General features: G+C 54.6%; 3 protein-coding genes across 3 annotated transcripts in view; 1 reads left to right on the top strand and 2 right to left on the bottom strand.

Moving 5' to 3' along the window:
* The window catches only part of OBSCN (obscurin, cytoskeletal calmodulin and titin-interacting RhoGEF), a 145,713-nt gene extending 130,779 nt beyond the window's left edge, over positions 1 to 14,934 (bottom strand). The window contains exon 1 of the mRNA XM_034655743.1: positions 14,837 to 14,934. The gene's annotated coding sequence lies outside the window, so the exon portion shown is untranslated. The remainder of the gene's footprint in view (positions 1 to 14,836) is intronic.
* IBA57 (iron-sulfur cluster assembly factor IBA57) lies at positions 14,548 to 16,819 on the bottom strand. Its single transcript, XM_019810010.2, has 3 exons — positions 16,361 to 16,819; positions 15,933 to 16,273; positions 14,548 to 15,688 (listed from the first exon to the last, which is right to left on the bottom strand). Exons 2-3 carry the CDS (start codon positions 16,030 to 16,032, stop codon positions 15,297 to 15,299), a joined length of 492 nt encoding a protein of 163 aa, XP_019665569.1. The 5' UTR covers positions 16,033 to 16,273; positions 16,361 to 16,819; the 3' UTR covers positions 14,548 to 15,296.
* Positions 16,061 to 19,639, top strand: part of LOC105234526 (obscurin-like) — a 14,232-nt gene continuing 10,653 nt past the window's right edge. The window contains exon 1 of the mRNA XM_034655705.1: positions 16,061 to 16,197. Coding sequence (XP_034511596.1) covers positions 16,061 to 16,197 — 137 coding nt within the window. The remainder of the gene's footprint in view (positions 16,198 to 19,639) is intronic.

Genomic DNA, 19,639 nt, shown 5'->3' with positions numbered 1-19,639 from the left:
CATCCAACAGAGGAACACCGAACCGTGGAGCAGACAGTCTCTGGTCCCCGTCCTCTCCTTCTCATAAAAATACTCAAAACCGCCTTACCTTCTGTTTCCACGGCAAGAGCCAAGGGCAGAGGCCCTGAAACGTGTCTGTGACAAGGGTCCAAGACCTGCTGCCAGAAATGAGGCACGGAAAGGCCCCACACTTCCTCTGCCGTCAGGAGGACCGCACTGCAGGCAGGTGCACAGGACTGCCTCTGGGTGCCTCCCGCCCGTCCCCAGAGGAAAACCTCATCATCTAGGCCAGGTTGTTCCATGGTCAGGGGTGTGCAAAGCTTCCCTGGTAGACGCCCAGGGCAGCCCCTTCCTAAGGAAGTGTGTCTCGCGTGTGCATCCCAAGTGCAGGCTGTGAACTCCTGCGTCACAGAGGCCACAGGTGCGTATTTCTCAGTGACGCGGGTGTGTGCGCTCTCAGCTGACCGGAGGGCCTTTTAAAACCACCTGCTAGCTTCTGAGTGTGGTCTCGGACGGTTATCTCCAGCGCATCACGAGCAAACCTTACTGGTTGCATTTTAAAACCTCACCGGTGCCCAAGGCAAACCCGGCAACACGGTAGCCTCCGCCTCCCTCCTAAGACAGGCTGGGGGCCTCCTGCGCGGAAGGAGGGCAGCTCTGCACCCACAGGTGTCTGCTGACCTTCTGTCACCCCCCCAAGGCTGTCCCTGCCTGGGGGATCGGCCATGCCACTCCTATTCAAATGGGGCTGATGTGTATTTAAGTTTGGGGCAAGTAACTGGTGCCTTTCTTCACTGAGAACCCGAGTGTGAGTCACCCTAGAAATCCCTTCATTCCAGAAGGAATCCAAACTCTCCTGGCCTGTGGCGCAGACCTAAAGGACTCGCAGATGGGCTTGTTTTAGACCAGATGCTGACCACTGACTTGGGCACTGCACTGGGAGCTAAACCCTGGCACAGACAGGGGACCTCTGTCCCCATCCTAACCCCCCAGCGCCATGGTTTTGGAGGAAGGGCCTTTGGCAGGTGATGAGGTCCCCACGATGGGACTGGCACCCTGTCTGCGGTGCCCTGTTTCAGCAGCTCCAATGGACTGAGGCCCCAAGCCGACGTTGCAAGAGCCATACCTGCAGGCTTGAACCAATGACTATCACATCCTCACGATGAAGCATTGTGTACAAGGGTCATAAAGGGTCAAACAACCCCAACTGCGTCGACTCAGGGCAACTGCTGCATCTTAGGGAAAACTGGGTTTGCACATGGCCGAGCCGGCCAAGAGCCACGGCCAGGGGCTGGGCAGCTGGGTGGCCGCCCGGCTCAGCCTGTGACATGAGAAGGAGCGAGTATCTGGTTTTCACCCCAGATCCTGACACAGAGCTCCTGGGTGCCTGGGAACTTCCTGGTGACAGGAGCGACCCTTGGTCTAAGTAGGCAACTCTGGGCGGGCTCCTGGGTGGGGCCGGTCACCAGAAGGTTGAAGCCTGGACCAGAAGCCTGGAACTTTCAGTCCCGCCCCCATCCCCTGGGGCACAGGCTGACAAAGCCCACACGGGAACCCCAATAGTGGGGGGGTTTGGGGAGCTTCTGGGTTCAGGCCTCCCTGTGGGGGGGGGGCGCCCCCTGACTTTGCAGGCACGAAGCTCCTGTGCTCAGGTCCTCCCAGACCTCGTCCACGGGCCTCCTGACCCGGCTCTTCACGTGCGTCCTCCGCCACATCTTTTATTTCGTAAGAAACCGGTAACTGTTCGGAAGTGTCTCCCTGGAATCCGTGAGCCGCTCCAGCAAATTAATCAACCCCGAGGAGGGCGCTGTGGGAACGTAGCCCGTGGGACAGAGCACAGGTGAGCCCGGACTTGGGACTGGCGCTGCAGTGAGGAGGTCTGTGGGCCTGAGCCCTGCACCTGTGGGGTCTGATGCTGACGCCACACAGATGGGGTCAGAGCGGCGTTACGCTGCAGGACCCCAGCTGCTGTCCACAGGGAATCAGAGAATTGGCTGTTGTGAGAAAACACCCCCGCACCCATCTGTTCTAAAATCTCGAGGGACATGGCAACTGTAACCAAACGCCCCTGAGGACACATGCGACCCTCGTGGAAAATAAAACCGTGAAGATGAGCTAACCCATCACACCAGCCGCACACCCACGGCCACACTTTACAGCCACTTTAAAGCACCAGTCAGCATTTCTGGTTTGCGCACTGTGACATCCTGATAAACCACTACCGTAAGATGGATATCATAAAAGCTGAACATTTATTTTAAATGTTTTAAAAGTAGGGTCCACACCCAAAATGGGGCTTGATCTTAGGACCCTGAGATCAAGAGTTGCGTGCACAACTGACTGAGCCAGCCAGGCGCCTCTGTAAGTGCTGAACACTTTAATCAAACAGCTCTTTTGCTTTCCAAACCCTCAGCCACCTGCAGAAATTAACTGGTGCTAAGAGGCTCCACCTGGAGGCGCCTGGGTGGCTCAGTCGGCTAAGCATCTGCCTCCAGCTCAGGTCATGATCGCAGGGTCCTGGGATCCAGTCCCACATTGGGCTCCTTGCTCAGCGGGGAGTTTGCCTCTCCTCTCCCTTTCCCTCCTGCTCATTCTCTGTCTCTGTCTCTGTCTCTCTGTCAAATGAATAGATAAAATCTTAAAAAAAAAAAAAGAGGCTCTACCTGCCCCCAAGGCCCTCCCATCGCTGGAAACATCCCTGTTTGAAAATACTTTGTAAGCAAGACAAAGGGGAGATCCTGTGTTTTGTAAATCACGTCTGGAGGTGCATCAATCCTCCATTAGGTGGAACGTGGTCGATCAACACTAGGATGAGCCTGGCGTGTCCCTGGAGCAAGTGTGCGAAGCCTCGGGGGCTCCACGGAAAAGCTTCCCCTGTCAGCGGTCAGTATTACCCCGTGTGGTTCCCTTAATGCAAAGCCACCCAGTTGCCTAAAAGAGTGTGGTCAGCCCTGGCAACACATTAGAATCCCTGGGGAATGTTCACACTCATCCCCAGGCCACAGCCCGGACAATCAGATCACATCTGGGGTGGGGGGGGTCCAGGCAGCACGGGCTAGGCCTCGTCCCAGGAGAACCATGGGCATCGACCTTCGTGCAAAAACAAGGTACAAAGGTCCCACTCCCAGGGACCCGCTTCACAGGAGACCAGTTATAACCAGAGAAGACATTTATAATCTCCAGAACTGTCCTCAGTGCACACAGCCAATGAAGAAACGCCGATTCAGGAACATCTACTAGAACCTGGTAAGAATAGTGAGCGTCTGGGGCACTTTACCAACTGCCTCCAGCTCAGCTGGGCAGGGCCCCACTCCAGCTCATGTGGCCAAGGAGACAAGGCTCCCAGTCGGGAGGTGTGGTATCCCACCAACGTTCCTCACCTCCCCATCCAAGTCAAGGGAGCTAAATCCTGAAGTGGTGTGGCCCAGAGTTTCCCCACCAAGCTCCTTTTGCATCTGGAGGCTGACCCCATCCGCGGAGGTATGGCAGGCAGGGCTTCGAGGGTCCTGACTGCCCCCAGCCCAGCGCACCAGCCGAGCGGAGGCCCCGCCCCAGGAGAGCAGACCAAGAAGGCCAGGGCCGCTGCTGAGGGCTCAAGAGCTCTCCCCAAAGGAGCCGACCTCACTGGAAACAGTGCAGGAAGGTTCAGGCCTGAGGCCGTGCTTGAACACATCAGCTCGTCTTCATGAAGAGCCACAAGCTGAGCCAGAGCTCACTAGAGAGGACCACGGAGAGATGGAGCTAAGGAGAACCTCCGCGGTGGGGAAGAACCTCACACACTGGCCTCGAGGACTCCCTGCCCGCAGGCCGGCCACGGCTGCAAACAGAGACCGGCCGGTCGGTGGTCAGAGAGGCCAGCAGCTGACCGCGAAGCAACTGAGACAGGCCCCACGGAATGGAGGGAGCAGGAAAGAGATGGTCGGAGGCCCCAGGAATCCCTGCTGCCAGGGTCTTCGTTCACACTCAGACTGCACGCCGACAGGACGGACAGGTGCGGCTTGCCCCTGCAGAGCACAGAGACCCCACCAACACAGTCCACACACAAACGACACGAGGAAAACAGGCCCACTCAGGCCGACTCCAGGGCGGCTACAACGCACATCTCAAGTACCCGATTTCCAACCGCGAGCACAAGACAAGCCAAGAACAGGAGGGAAACTACTGCAGCTGTTTCTACTGTGCTGAGAACTGCGGGAGACCGTGCCATGTGCATGTGTCATCAAACAGAGAATAGCAACCAGACAGAGGAATTATAAAATTCAACATGCAGCAGTGGGGCTCAGGGGAGCTGTTGGGGGCAGAAGGGGGACCTGTGAGCTGGAAGACAGGCTGGCGCACAGCGTCCCCGCAAGCAATGGGGAGGAGCAAGGATGAGGGATGCGGGGACAGCACTGAGCCACCAACAGGCGCCTGAGAGAGACAAGGCACGTTTGAGGGCAGAAGCTCCTCCGGGGAGCGGCTCATCACTGCTTGGAGACAGGCAGCACTGGGGTGCACCTGTTCCGTAAACCATCCGTGGTCTCAACACAACAGCATCTCAGCCACACGGTACCTTAAAAAGCGCTGAATCAGGGGTGCCTGGGTGGTTCGGTCGGCTAAGCATCTCCCTCCCGCTCAGGTCCATGATCTCAGGGTCCTGGCATCGAGTCCCAATCGGGCTCCCTGCTGGGCGGGGAGTCTGTTTCTCTCTTTCTTCCCCAGCTCATGTTTGCTCTGTCTCCTTCTCTATCTCAAATAAATAAATAAAATCTTTTAAAAAGCACCACATCAGAACATCAAACTAAAGGCAACATGCTTGAAATTACGTTACTATTACTCAGCGTAGTAATTATCATCAAAACAGGAGTCCTCTCCTGGGTGGTGCTGTGGCAGCCTGCAGGAGGGGACTGCAGTGCTACTGGCCAGACTGGAAGCTCTCACCCACCCAGAAGGTTTTCTCATGGCATTCAGAAGGAATTCAGCTGCCGTGACTACTTCGCGTGAAAACCCAAGAGTGACTCCATAATCTGACAGAGTGTTCCAGGGAGCAACACCGGTTAATTTTAACAAAGTAAATAAATGCAAGGATTATGGCGATCTAGCCTGTGTCCACTCAAGCAAATGCGGGAGAATGCATGTAAAGTCTTTTGGGCCCAAAGTATTTGCCAAACCTTTGGAAAACCTTGTTGACGTGCCTGAGGAACACGAGCCCCCTCAGAACACGAGGCTGGTTCTGGCGCCAGCAGCCCAGTTGTGCGCCCCCCCTTCCGTGGTCATGGTTTAAAATTAGACCCACAGGGTCTGTCTGGGAGTCACCACGGAGCGTGGAGCCACCTCCCACCCCCAACAGCTGCCTTCCCTCCCTGGAAGGGCTAAGATTAGGGCTGCACAAATTCCTAGAGTAGAAATGAAGGGCCACAATTAACCGGGTGACTTAGCGTGGCAATCTGGCCCTTCTATTGTGGTCAGAACGTGGCCCTTCTCACAGCCTGGCCTTTGCTACTATGTGACTCAGTCACTTCAGGTCAACTGCTGCCATGTGGGCGTTTCCAAAGAACTTCAGACCCCTACTCATCGTCTCCTGGGCATCACGTTTGGAGAGCCAGCTCATGCAAAATCCTGTCATTGCATTTTGTCCCAGGGCTGAACAAAGTCATCCATAGGGCACACCTAGTGCTGGGGCCTCCACAGGGCCATTCCTGGGCCTTCAAAGGGAAGAGCCAGGGCAAGCACGTGCAGGGGAGTCACGAGGCCAGAGACCCTACTTTCTAACCACTGACTCTCAGATGTGCCAGCAGCTTATCAGGAAGCCATAGTAATGAAGACAGTGGCTCGGGGTGGAGGAAGGGGAGGGGAGGGGGNCCCTACTTTGCACCTGTCGTGGGATGAATGGTGTCCCCAGACAAAGCTATGTCAAAGTCCTCACCCCCAGAATCATGGGACCTTATGGCGAGGTAGGGTCTTTGCAGATGCAATCAAGTTAAGATGAGGTCATCAGGACGGGCCCGAAGCCAAGAACTGGCATCTTCGGAAACGCATCCGGACACAGAGGGAAGGTGACCCAGACGCTCAGGCAGAGACCACCTGAGGCACCAGGACCTGGAAGAAGCAGGAAGGACAGCCCCCCCCCCAGCCCTGAACCTCTGCAGGGAGTGTGGCCCTGCCCGCACCTTGATTTGAGACGACCACCTTTCTGCTGTTTCAAGGCACCTGGTTTGTGCGCGTTTCTTTCAGCAGCCCCGGGAAACTAATTCAGTGCCATATACAGCATTCGAGCTGATTACACCTGGAATGACCATGGGAACCCTCGATTCTGGGTATGCACTCAACAGAACCGAACCACTCCATGCAGAAACTTGTAGGTGAACACTCACAGCAGCGCTATTCACAAATGCCCTCGGCTGAGGAATGGACGCACAATGCAGTCTCTCCTCAGAACTGAATACGGCTCAGCCACAAGGAGTGAAGGGCTGACACCTGGTGCTACCAGGCTGGATTGGACAACATGGCGCTCTGTGGCAGAACCCAGACAGAAGGTCAGACCACATACGGTAGGATTCCACTCGTAGGAATGTCCAGAACAGACAAATCCAGAGACAGAGGTGGGGGGACGGGGACTGCCTGCCCCGTATGTACGGGGCTTCCTGCTGGGGAGAGGAAATGTCTTCAAACTACATGAAGGTGGGTTGCCCAACAATGTGAATGTGTTCAATGCCACGAAACTGCACATGTTAAAGCAGCTAATTTTCCACTCGTGATGTGTGCACGTATAAATACAATACTGTATGTCAATTATATCTCAATAAGAAGTTAAAAATAAAAAAAAATAAAACGGGTATTTTTTGTTATGTGAATCTTACTTCAATAAAATACTCAAGCTGAGATGAATTTAAAAACCAAACTTAAAAAATCAAAATGGCACCTAGGTGGCTCAGTCCGCTAAGTATCCAACTCTTGATTTAGGCTCAGGTTGTGATATTGGGGTTGTGGGATCGAGCCCCATGTTGGGCTCCATGCTCAGTGGGGAGCTGGCTTCTCCCTCTCCCTCTGCCCTCCCACTATGTTCTTTCTCCATCTAAAACAAGTAAGTCAATCTTTAAAAAAAAATTAAAACAAAAACTTTTGGAAGAAAATCAAGAACATATGTATGCAAAGACTTCTTATCCAACACAAAAAACAGCAGCCATCCTAAAAGAGAAAAAAACTAACTTCCCTACAGTGGAATTCGTAGTGGCTCCCCAAAAGTACTTTGGAAATGACGTCTGCTACACTCATGCCTTTCAGGAATTCTTCCACGCGTGTACTACAGTACAAGGATATTCAAGGCAGCACGTGGTGGCAAAACATTGTCAACAGGCTCAACCACCAGGGAAGAATCGAATGAATCAGGGCACAGTCACAGAAACAATGTGGCAGGTCCTCAGGCATTCACATGGAAAGACAGCAGTACTAGGGTTCTCAAGAGAGAGAGAACCTACAGGGTGCCTGTACACATACACCTGGCTCAGCAAGCTGGAGGCCCAGGAGAGCCAATGTTCCAGTGCAAGCCCAAGGACAGAAGACTGATGTCCCAGGTCAGGCAGCCGAACAGGATGAGTTCCCTCTTCCTCCACCTGTTTGCACTATGCATGCCTTCACCTGATTAGATGAGGCCCACCCACACAGGGAGGGCAATCTGCTTCATGCAGTCCACCAGTTCATGTTAATGTGATCCAGAAATGCCCTCACAGACACTCCCAGAATCATGTTGGACCAAATGTCTGGACTCCCCACAGGCCAGTCAAGCAGACACATAAAATCAGCCTTCACAACACTTGTATCCGGTGTGGAAATGTCACAGGACACAGAAGGCATAGTCTGATTTCAGCCTGGAAAAGAGCAACACGAAGCACTGTGTGTGGACACAGACATAGGAATGTAGTATCTACACCTGTAAACGCACAGACGGCCGAACCAGGTGACCTTCAGGACGGTGAGAAGGAGACAGGCTTCTCACAGTATGCTTCTGTGCTGTTAAATTGAATTCAGCAGGCACTCATCCCAACTGCAGATAGAAAATAACAGTATGATACAATTTTAGGAGGAAAGATAAGCCAGTGTGCTTGGCCTCAATGCAGGACCCATGCGGGGACCTCCCTGGTGGCGCAGTTCCCAGCAGGGGTCTCTGGATGTAACAAGCAGAGGGCCTGAACTGGCAGGTATGCAGGCAGAAACCCAGAGAACTCAGCTGGGTGGGGATGCCAGGAAGGCCAAAGCCAGGAGGACACTGGCAGCATCCAAACGGGTGTTTCGTGTTCCGACTGAGGAGCTGAGAGCAGGCAGCCTGGCTCACGAAGCAAAGGAAACCGGTGACGACAGAGCAGCCCCCCACCCCTGCACACCGCAGAAGGCTGGGGCTGGGTGGCATCGGGGAGGGCCGTGGTGAAGATCAGAGTGCAGGCCACAGGGAAAGCCAGGGGAGAGCCAAGAGGAGGGCCAAGGTAGGGACCAAGGGGAGGGTCATGGTAAAGGCAATGATGAGGGCCAGGGGAGGGCTGAGGGAGGAACGAGGGGAGAGCTGAGAGGAGGGCCAAGGGGAGGAGCAAAATGGAAAGCCATGGTGAGAGTGATGGTGAGGACCAAGGGGAGGCCATGGGGAGGGCCATGAGGCAGGCCCAGCTGGGCTAGGGCAGGAGAGACCTCATGACAGCTGAGCGACCAGGCCTGGGGTCCAGCATCCCCTTCACCGCCTACTCTCCAACCTGCCTCCAGAGCCGTTTCTTCCTGAGAAATCCTAATCAGAGCTCAAGCATAAGCAGCTAGTCAGAGCAGAAGTGTTCCAGCGCTGTGGCTCTCAGTGTGGGGTCCCCGTACCCCATGGTTCCCAGAGGCCCTTTGAGACCCAGCAGTCAGAACCCATGTGCATTTCACACGTGTCCCTTTCGTGGCGTCGTGCCGAGAACCAGCTGTGTTGTGTGAAGCAGGATGTTAGAGAGGTTTGCACGCTGTAGCAAACGCACTCCCCCTTCTGCATTATGTGTTGTTGGTTTTGGAGAACACAGTTTTTCATTAAATATGTCTGCTATATTAACATAGCCTGAGCTTATTATTAAATGAATAAACACAATTTCTGTTTTGATCGCAATAGACTTACCCTGTAGAGACTGAAGCGAGCGACCGTGAGTGTTAGAGGTGACGTTGTTCTGAGGCCACAAGCCCCCAAGGAACCCCAGACTTGCACACAAGCTGGAGCAACACCATGGCACAAGAGAGCGCAAAGCTTCTGAGCAACAGGCTTGAACGCATGGTTCATCAGCCAGCAGCGGGCGGTGTGCGTGGCAGAAATATTCCCAGAGTCATGCACATACCTATGTGGTTTTTTAATTTTTTTTAATATTTTACTTATTTGAGAGAGAGAGAGAGTGTGCACAAGCAGGGGGAGTGGGAGCGGGAGAGGGAGAAGCAGACTCCCCGCTGAGCAGGGAGCCGGGTTCAGGACTCGATCCCAGGACCCTGAGATTATGACCTGAGCTGAAGGCAGACGCTTGACTGATGGAGCTACCCAGGCGCTCCCACATATGTGTGTTTCACATGCACCCACACACACACATGTTCAGAGAAAAGAGCAGAAAGGCCCAGATCTCACCCCAGAGGAAGGATCCCGCCCAGCAGCTCAGAGCAGAGGAGCAGTGCAGAGAGCTCAGTGAAGTTCTCATGTCAACCAGGAGCCTGGGTCAAGTAATGACACAGCAGTTGAGGGGGACCGCAGCTTCCAGACATCCCCGGGACCAGCGACGTCTGAGGTCACCCCCAGAACTGACAAAGAGCAGAGCCAGAAGCGGTCAGCAGGGGCCCGGAACAATTAAATCCTTTAAAAGGGAGGATTTGGGTAGCAAACTGTCAGACTCTTCAGACTCATGATCCCTCTGTGTCTGACCACATAAAAAGGCAGCTGCCCCCAAAGGCTCTCCTCCTTAGGTCCCCCAGCAGAAGCGACATCCTTCCCTGCTTGAACGCCAGCAGCAGGAAGCGCCGAGAGCTGACCTGGACCAGACCGAGGCCTCGTCTCCACTGCGCGCCCACAGACAGCCTTCGCGTTTGGCTCCTTAACTTCCTGAACGCTTCTGTCATCTTGTTTGTTGTGTGGTTTGTCTTCTGTCCTGCTCTGTGTGCTGTGTAAGAAGCCAACTTCAATCACCTGTTGAAAACTACTGAGCTTGGAATCCTGAACCTGCTTTATAATTGTGATTAACTTCCCTTTATGACTGAATACAGGCGACAATGTGGAAAGACAGCTTGTGGGAGCACCTTCACAGCATCCTCACGATGCCCACAAAGGCTGAGATCTCACTGAGAACACTCAGTGGGTCAGGGACAGTCTCCTCGATAAACAGTGCTGGATATCCACGTGCAAAATAGCGGAACTGGAAGCTCTCTCACACTGTGCACAAAAATGAACTCAAAAGAGATAAAGAGGTAAGTGTAAGACCCGAAACTGTAAAATCCTGAGAAGAAAACACAGGGAAAATTCTCCTTGACATGGGTCTTGGCCATTTTTTGGACATGACACCCAAGCACAAGTGACAAATCTTGTCAGGAGGGGGGACCACATGGATTTATAAGCTTCTGAAAAGGAGGTGAAACCGTCGATAAGATAAAAAGACAGCCTAGAATGGGGGGAAAGATTTGTAAACCACATAGCTGATAAGGGGTTAGTGTCCAAAATGAGCTCATGCAGCCCAACTGGGGAAGAGAAAGAAAGGGTCCAATTCAGTAAGAGAGTAAAATGGTGGCTGCCAGGGGCAGGAGGACGAGGAGACATTTCCCAAAACTCACCCCATTGTGGACTTCACATGATGCAGTTTACACCTCAATAGAGAGTATTTTTTTAAAAAACGGTACTACTGTGAACAATCTCATCACAACAAATTTGAGAACTTAGATGATGCAGATGAGTTCTTAGAAAACACAATCACCATTTTAATTCATACCTGCAAAAATCACTGAACTCCAACAACCAGTTGTGATTTTTATTTTTACTTTTTGGGGGGACAGTGCGTGGGCAGGGTGGGGGGAAGGGCAAAGAAAGAGAGAGGGAGTCTCAAGCAGACGCCTCGCTGAGCGCAGAGCCCCACACAGGGCTCGATCCCACAACCCTGAGATTACGACCTGAGCCAAAACCAAGAACTGGCCGTTCAACAGACTGAGCCATTCCAGCGCCCCCATTTGTGATTTAAACAACAAGAGTAGCAAACAAAAAAAAAAAATTCAAAACAAACAAAAAAACAAAGAAGCACCTTAGCAAATGAAGACTTCCAGTCATGAGAACTTTCTCAGCCTGAAAAGAGGACCTACCAAAAAAATCTCCGCAGCCCAGGGATCAAGTGGTGAAACAGCAACAGCCCCTCCTGGAGGATCCAGAGTCACTGAACCCAACACACGGCAGGAGGGCGGGAAGTGGTAAAGGCGTGTGGGCCGCCAGAGACACTAAACCATCACTCGTTCTCAGATTACAGGACTGTCTACAGTAAACACCCGCACCACCTACAGAAAAGAACCGTTAAGAACCAGTTACAATTTTGCAAATCTCTTTCTATACATTCATGAAGAAGGACTTACACAAATGCAGTTTCACAGAGATGCTGTTTGCAGTAATAATACAATTATTCTTAAGAGCACATGGATGAATTTAACAAAAGATAGGTAAGAACGTTAGGAAAATGATACAACTGCTGTGAAAGACATTAGAGTAGACTTAAATAAATGAAGGGGTCCATGATGTCCATGGGCTTGAAAATTCAAGAGCACGAGGATGGCAGCTCCCCCCAACTGGACAAATTGAACGCAGTGCCGATCACCATGCTACTGTGTGTGCGTGAGTATGGGTGAGAACAGAGCACAGTCTACTCAAATTCACACAGGTGAGCAAAGCACCAACAGCCAGGATGCCAGGAAAGTTGCAGGACACAAAAGCAATACGTGTACATCTGTTACATTTCTATATACTAATAACAAACTACCAGCAAGGGAAAGTAACAGAACAATCCCATTTCAATGGAATCAAAAAATATAAAATACCAGCGGTAAATTTAACCAAGGAAGTGAAAGACTAGTACACCGAACTGTACGTCATGGATGAAAAGAGCTGAGGACACAAATAAATGGAAATACGTACCATGGGCACGGACTGGAAGAGTTAGTATCACTAAATACGCATACCACCAAATGCAAGCCATAGGTTCAGGGGAAGCCCTAAAAACTCCAATGGCATCTTTCAGAGCAAAAGAGCAAACAGTTCTAAAATCTGTATGGAACCATGAAAGACAATGAATAGTAGCCAAAGCAATCTTGACAAGAAGAGAGCTGGAGGCTTCGGACTTCACAACAGTTTGGTCCTGGCTTAACACCAGACACACAGAGCAATGGAACAGACTCCACCCAACTAAAAAGCTTCCGCACAGCAATGGAAACCATCCACAAAATGAAAAGGCAATGTATGCAACGGGAGAAGATATTTGCAACTCACATATCTGATGAGCAATTGATATCCAAAATACAAAAAACATATATCCAAATATATAACATGATATCTAAAACATATAAAAAATGAGTATGACTCAACAGCAAACAAAACAAAAACAGTATGACAAAATGGGCAAAAGACATGAACAGACACTTCTCCAAAGAAGACATACAAAGGCTAACAGACACATGAACAAATGCTCCACGTCACTCAGCATCAGGGAATTCAAATCAAAACCACAATGAGATACGACCTTACACCTGCCAGAACATAAAAACGAACAAGACAGGAAACCATGCATGTTGGCGAGGACGTGGAGAAACGCGAGGCCTCGTGCACCATTAGTGGGAATGCAAGCTGGCGCAGCCACTCTGGAAAACAGTGTGGAGCTTCCTCAAATAAAAACAGAAATACCATACGATACAGCAACTCCACTTCTGAGTTTGATCGGGAGAAAATGAAAACGCAAAGTTGAGAAGACATGCGCAGCCCATGTTCACAGCACCAATACCAACAACAGCCGAGACACGGACTGAGGAATGGATAAAGACGCGGTGTGTACACGGCGGAACAGCACTCAGCTACAAAAAGAATCTCGCCATCTGCCACAGCATGGCATTATGCTAAGTGATACAGGTCAGAGACAGACATTTATTTCTCAATTACAGGACTGCACTTATATGCGGAATCTAAAAAAAAAAAAACCAAAAACACCAAACAAACAAGCTTCCTAACCTCAGGGCAGTGGGACACACGCACACACCTTTTAAAAAATGGATACGAGCTAATTGTGTTACAGTGAAAATCTGTCCTAAAACAGCGTCATGAAGACACAGCTACCATTCCGTAGCTGCCTGCTCTGCCTGCTGGGTCCACTGCGTCCGGGGCCCAGGTGGGGTGCGGCGTTTCCACACCCATTGGCTGTGTGGACATCTGTCTGCTGTGGAGGGTACTGAAGTCCCCCGGCCACCACTCGGACCCTCCCGGGTCATCGGGGCAGAGTGAATGACAGCTTACTTCTTGGAACTCTGTATTTGTACAAACACACTGAGGCAGATATGAGCACCAGCTTTCAGAGCACCTGTTCTGATTCTCAGAGATCGGCCTGTGCAGACTCAGACGCAGGCAGACGTTGCATCAAACATAGACTGATCCCCTTGGATCTCGGTCGTGCACGCTGGGAGGCCCAGTTTACAGCTCCTAAGAGCCAGAAGCTCTTCAAAGCACCAGTGCTTCTGTGAAAAGTGACTCAGTCTGTCCAACAAAGGAAGCACTTCGGTTGAACAGCAGCTTCCGCTAAAAATCTCCGAGGTGGAACACAGACTGTGTGTTTATCTGGCTCTGAGCAGAATAATCTCAGGTCCCAGCGACCTGGAATCCTGAAGACATTAGAAGACAAATGGTCTTGAAGGCAGCATTTCACTGGGAAGCTGCCCGAGCTAACCAGCAACCATCAAGGCCGACCTCCCTCCTGTTCACTCTCGGCTCCCAGCACAGGGGCTCTAGGTCCCACCCACACTGAAGCCCACGCTCTGCAGGTGGGTCCACAGACTGTGAAGACCCTGGAGTGTCTTCAGCAGCAGCGCAGATTCTGAGCACACACACCCGTTGTGCAAGGCTGGCTCCGAGGCCCTGGGTCACACACAGGGGGGCTGCACAGCCCCCAGCTGGACAGGAGACCAAATCCTAATCCGGGGCCTCGGTGTTGGTCTGGAGACTGGCCAGCAGGTGCTGAGGGTGGTACACGTTTGCAGGATTTACCAGCACCCCATGACGACCCGGGTGCTGGCATTAACATGGTGTCCTGGTAACCTCTCCTCTCCGAGGGTAGGAAGGGGTGCCAGAGCTGAGGGGCCCAGGGCTGCAACCCCTCCCAAGCCCTGCCCTCTGCCGTCTGCTCCAGACCCAGTGCTCCCCTGCCATCCCAGCCTCTGAGGCCTCTTCCCAGGACTCTGCTGCTAGATTTCATTCGGTGTGCTCTCCTGTATCTGGTCTACCCAAAACCACGTTCCACCCAAATGAGTGTTCACATTCCGCCCAAAATGAAACCAGAGTTCCACATGGGCTGCTTCTGGGTCACACTTTAATAGCCACCCTGGAGCATCAAGTGGGATACCCTGTAACCATGAGATTCACATTGTACGGGACAATGGAAATCAGTGGTTTTAAGGCGGGGGTCACCTCTTACCGTGAAGACACAGCCACATCTCAAAACAGCAGCAAAATAAACCAAGCAGGAACTCCTCCCCGCACCCTGAGCAGCTCCGGGGGTGGGGGGGTGCATGCCACCAAGACCGCGATGCACAGTTGGGGCCCCCACAGCCCACGCATGGTAAGGCAGTTCCCAGAACCCACCTGTCCTTTCAGCCAACCCCAGACGGAGAGGGGTGCAGGCAGCCCAGGGGCTAGGCTCTGGACCATCCTTGTCCTGGGCTGATGGTTAAGCGCCCTCCAAACCCATACAGCTGGGGTCCTGTCCATCCTCATCTGGCAGAAGCTATAGCTCAGCTCAGCTCAGCTCAGCCCAGAAGTAGGTGCAGGGCCTGCTTCTCCTCACCCCGAGGTCGCGGGAGGACTCCTGCCCCTCCTAGCCACAGAGCAGCCAAGAGAGGACAGCCCAAGCTAGGCAGCAGGCCCTGGGTAGGAAGCACGTTGGGCAGGAAATGCCGGGGCCACACCGGAACGCCCACAATGCCTGCAGCCTGGGAGGCCCACTACACTGGGGGCCTCCAGAGGGGATGTGCAGCAGAGGGACAGGGCCCCCCATGGCACCCCGGCAGCTCCAGAGCCTACAGGAGCAGTGGGATGTCCAGCGTTACTTAGTGGCTGTGGGCCACCAGTCCGGCACAGACGCAGTTAAGGCCAGTTGGCCACTCTCAGAGGTCCTGATGTGGAGAGGGCCCTTGATTTTCTCTGACCGCAGCAAGGCCAGGCCCACGTCCCCCTGGCCTGCCCTGTACTTGCCCGCTGCCTGCCCCGACTCAGTGAGCACCGAGGTGCCAGGGGTGATGCCGCCGGCAGGGAGAGGGCCCAAGATCTGCACCGGGAAGAGGCGCTTGCGGATGACGCCCACGTGGTGGGTGCGGGCGGTCAGCTCCTGCCCGATGTAACAGCCCTTGGTGAAGCTGACGCCATTCATGAAAGCCAGGTTGGACTCCAGGGGCAGGGCCACTCCTGGGGGCAGGTCATGGATCCCCTCCGGAACGCCTGTGGGGTGGGAGGGAAGGAGCTCCCTGAGGGCTCAGGTGTCTACCAGGCTGGGGGCGGCCACTCCCCACAGGGCCCGCTTTCTGAGCCCTATCCTCTGGCACGGGTGGGGGGGTGGAGGGGAGGCCGAGCTAGTGCTGAAAGAGACGACCCCTCACCCCGGACCTCCCAGGGCACGGACCCACCAAACAGCGAGTCCCCGCCACTCCCTGCCCCCCACCACGGCCGAGTCCTGCGCCCATACCGTGCTGGTACCGGTGCCGGTGATAGTCCCGGAGGTCTCCCAGCCGGCCGCCGGGCACCAGGGCCAGGCCCTCGTCCTGGGTGAGAAGCCGCCAGCCCATGCGGGCGGTCCGGGGGTCGCGGGTGAGGATGGTGGCCCCCTCGGCCTGCTCCCGCAGTGGTGCAGCTCCGCCGCCCTCCTCCGGGGTGCGGGGCAGCAGAGCCCACACGCGCAGCTCCGGTCGCGGCTCCACCGTGACCTTCCGCCGGATCTTGTACAGCGCCAGGTGCCTTTGCAGCGCGCCCAGCACCGCGCGGTCACACTCCAGGAGGAAGGCGGGCGCCTCGTCGTGCTCGGGGAGTCTGCGGGCAGAGACGGGGGCTCCTGAAGGTAGGCCGCGTGCATGACTGCAGACCTCCGCAGACCACCCGGACGGCTAAGCGCTCTACCTGCGCTCTGCACGGGCGGCGCGCTGGAGACCCCAAGTCCGCGGCGGGGCCCCTCCCCACCCAGGGTGTTGGCGGAGCTGGCGCACGCCCAAGGCGCAAACCACTTGGTGGAGGAGATGCCATAGGTCGGTGGGTGGGGAGCAGGGCCCGGGGCCACAGTGCTGTGCATCCTCACGGAGAGACAGACGGAAAGCTGCCAGCAGCCTAACGACCGGAAGGCCACAGGTCCCAGGTGGGTGGCACTCAGATTTCAAAAGGAGCTGGGGCTGAGAAGGGCGGGTGTGCTGCACAGGGGGACAAGGGGACCCCGTGGTGACAGAACAGCTGTCCTCATCGAGGTGACATGGGTCCACACGTGTGAGCACGTCACAGACATCTGCATACACATACACGCGCACACGCACACAGAGCCTGGGAGGAACCTGCACCCACTCTGCGGTGGCCCACGTCCTACCCAATTGTCACTCCAGACTACAGGAGGCAAGACGCTGCTTGTGGAACTGGCGAAGGGTACTGAGGGCCTCCCTGTTCTGTTTTCTGCTTCCTGTGAATCTACGGTTATTTCAAAAGAAAAAGTTAAAAAAAAAAAAAAAAGGCGCTGCCAGGGAGGGCGAGGCTCAGGGTGTCCATGGGGGTCAGAGGAAAGCAGAGAAGGGTCATCCTCCACCATAAGCCCTTCCCCATTGTTAGCTATCTCAGCCACATGCAGGTATTTTTTATTTTTAAATCCGGGGTAAAAGCAACTGACAAAAACAACATGAAACACTGGCACAGGGACCAATTAGGCATGGGGAGGGGGCACAATGTGAGGTCATGGCACCTCTGGAGGTCCTGGCCAGGGAGGGAGCTGACCCAGCCGGGGCAATGAGGCAGGCCATGGTGGGCAGGGCCACGTTCTGTATGCCAGGCAGCCCCTGCGACCAACAAAACTGCAGTGCACCCCTGCTCCCCTGTGCCCCCAAATCAGATTGTCTGCTGCCCCTGCAGCAGCTGAGGAACGGGGGCCAGGTCAGCAGGAGAAGGGGTCACATAAGGCAAGCCTGGGCCCAGGGGCCAACATGTAGGTTGGGCCATTCTAGGAGGCCATCCCGGGCACAGAAGGGCACTGAGAGCACCCCGAGTCCCAGCCCATTCGATGCCAGGGGCACCTATACCCCCAGCCCTGAGTCACAACCACAAACGTTCCCAGAGGCAGTGTTACCACATCAATTTTATCAGATAAACAGGGACTCGTGTCTTTAGCAAAAGTACCTCACGAATGCTGCAGAGGACACCCTTACCCTAAACGTCCCTCACTGTCTGTCTGAGATTTCACTGGGTGCCCTGCATTCTTACTTACTAAGCACAGCAACCCTCCTGGAGGCACAACAGCAGCCACAGGAAGAAGGAGGTTGAAGGGGCCTGGCTGGCTGGCAGGGGACACAGTGGCAGTGCAATCCCAGCCATCACCTTCACTGATGCCCATGGGGGACTAAGAACACAGGGCCCTGCCAGCTACCCAAGAGGCGCCCATGGAGGAGGCCGTGGCAGGAGTGCTGCCAAGATGCTGGTTATATGGGGGCTGAGTGGAGGCCACAGGGAGCAGCAAGGTCCTGCACAGAGGTGTCCCCGACCCCACTCTGCTGGGCACACAGGGGCCGGCATGCACTGGCCAGGAACTGCCGGACCCACAGCAGAGGAATCGGGTGGGGAGGCGAGGAAACAAGGGAGCAGAGAACCGTCCCCATGCTCAACAGGCAGGCCCAGAGACCAGCAAACACAGACTTGAGAGCATCCCAGCAAAGCCGGCACAGCCAGGAGCAGAACCCAGAGCATCTCGTCAGTGGCCAGCGCCCGAGGAAGGCCTCGGGAATCCAGCTCATGTGGCTGGAGTGAGAAAACACACAGCTTTGCCTGAGGGGAGGGGCAGACAGGCGTCACATCCCACAAAGGTCCACCATTCAAAATACACGAGAACACCTGAAACTCAACAGTAAGGAAACAAACAACCTGCTTAAAAATGGGCCAGAGACCTTAACAGACATCTTCCCAAAGAGGATATGCAGATGGCAAAGAGGCCAAGCCTGGTCGGTGGGGTCACAGGACAGGACAGCCACTCTGGAAGACAGCCTGAACTGAACACTCTGACACCACAAAGGAGCTGAAGCTACGTCCACACCAAAGTCCTGCTTTACCCACAACTGCCAGAAGTCAGAAGCCCCCAAGCCGTCCTTCGGAAGGACAGTGCCTACATAGACTGTGGTCCACCCAGAGGACGAACAGTCAGCGCTGGAAAGAAGGACGCTCCCACACCACCCGACGCAGGGGAACCCTCACTGTGTGTCACTGGGTGAAAGATGCCCATCCGAGCAGGCTACTCGCCCTGTGATTCCAAGGACAGGGCGGCATTCTGGAGAAGGGGGACTGTGGAGACAGGAGACAGAGCCCCTTGCTGGGTGCCGGCGGACTCGGGGGAACACAGCGGGGCTCCGGGGCCGTGAAACCCCACCACTCTGTGTGACCCTGCGGGCACGGACACGCGTCCTTCCACACTCGTCCAAGTCCACAACACGCACACACGGAGGGTGACCTCCCACAGAAAGGAGGGGCTCCAGCTGATACAGCGTCAGTGAGGGTCCATCGGCTGGTGGGGACGCTGACCTGAGGGCGGCTACGTGCCTACAGGAGCTCCCCATTCCTTCCCCTCCGTTCTAGGGGAGCCAGAAACTGCTCCACAAAATAAAATCCACTTTNGAGCCAGAAACTGCTCCACAAAATAAAATCCACTTTAAAAGCAAAACACTGAAGCCACCTGAGAGACCTCCGGATTTGCCTCCGGGAAACCACAACAGGGTGCCCTGAGCAAGGAACAAGGCCACTGGCATGAGAAATTCCAGAGAGCACCAGGCAGCGGGGCGCTGGGTTCCCAGGGAAGTGGTCCTCTCCCCAGAGCAGACCCGTGAGACAGGTAGGTAGCACAGGAACGAACAGGAGGAGGGCTGGCAGGAGGAAGGCTGGGACAAATGCACCTGGCTCCTCCCCTCCTCCCTTGGAAGCGGGCCATCAACTCTGGGGCGACCCCTCTGCCACACTACAAACCCACACCACGGCTTTTCCAAGCAGGGCTGAGCCAAAGTGGCCACTCGGAAGGTGCCCACCTGGGAGACCAGGTGTGAGTCGCTGGCCCGGCCCTGGCTGCCCGTTCTGAAGGCTTCGCACCGATGCCCCTCCCACCCCCAGGTGTCCTCCCCTCACACCCTCAGGTGGCCTCCCTCACACCCTCAGGTGTCCTCTCCCCTG

Source organism: Ailuropoda melanoleuca, chromosome 3, assembly GCF_002007445.2.
Source record: "Ailuropoda melanoleuca isolate Jingjing chromosome 3, ASM200744v2, whole genome shotgun sequence".
NCBI lineage: Eukaryota > Metazoa > Chordata > Mammalia > Carnivora > Ursidae > Ailuropoda > Ailuropoda melanoleuca.
This window is presented reverse-complemented; position numbering and strand designations above follow the sequence as displayed.

Bases quoted from the DNA above. Each gene is read 5' to 3' on its own strand.
- IBA57 (XM_019810010.2), bottom strand. From the start codon at position 16,032: ATGGGCTGGCGGCTTCTCACCCAGGACGAGGGCCTGGCCCTGGTGCCC. The intron at 15,689-15,932 runs GTATGGGCGCAG...CCCACCCCACAG, and splicing joins CCGGCACCGGTACCAGCACG to GCGTTCCGGAGGGGATCCAT.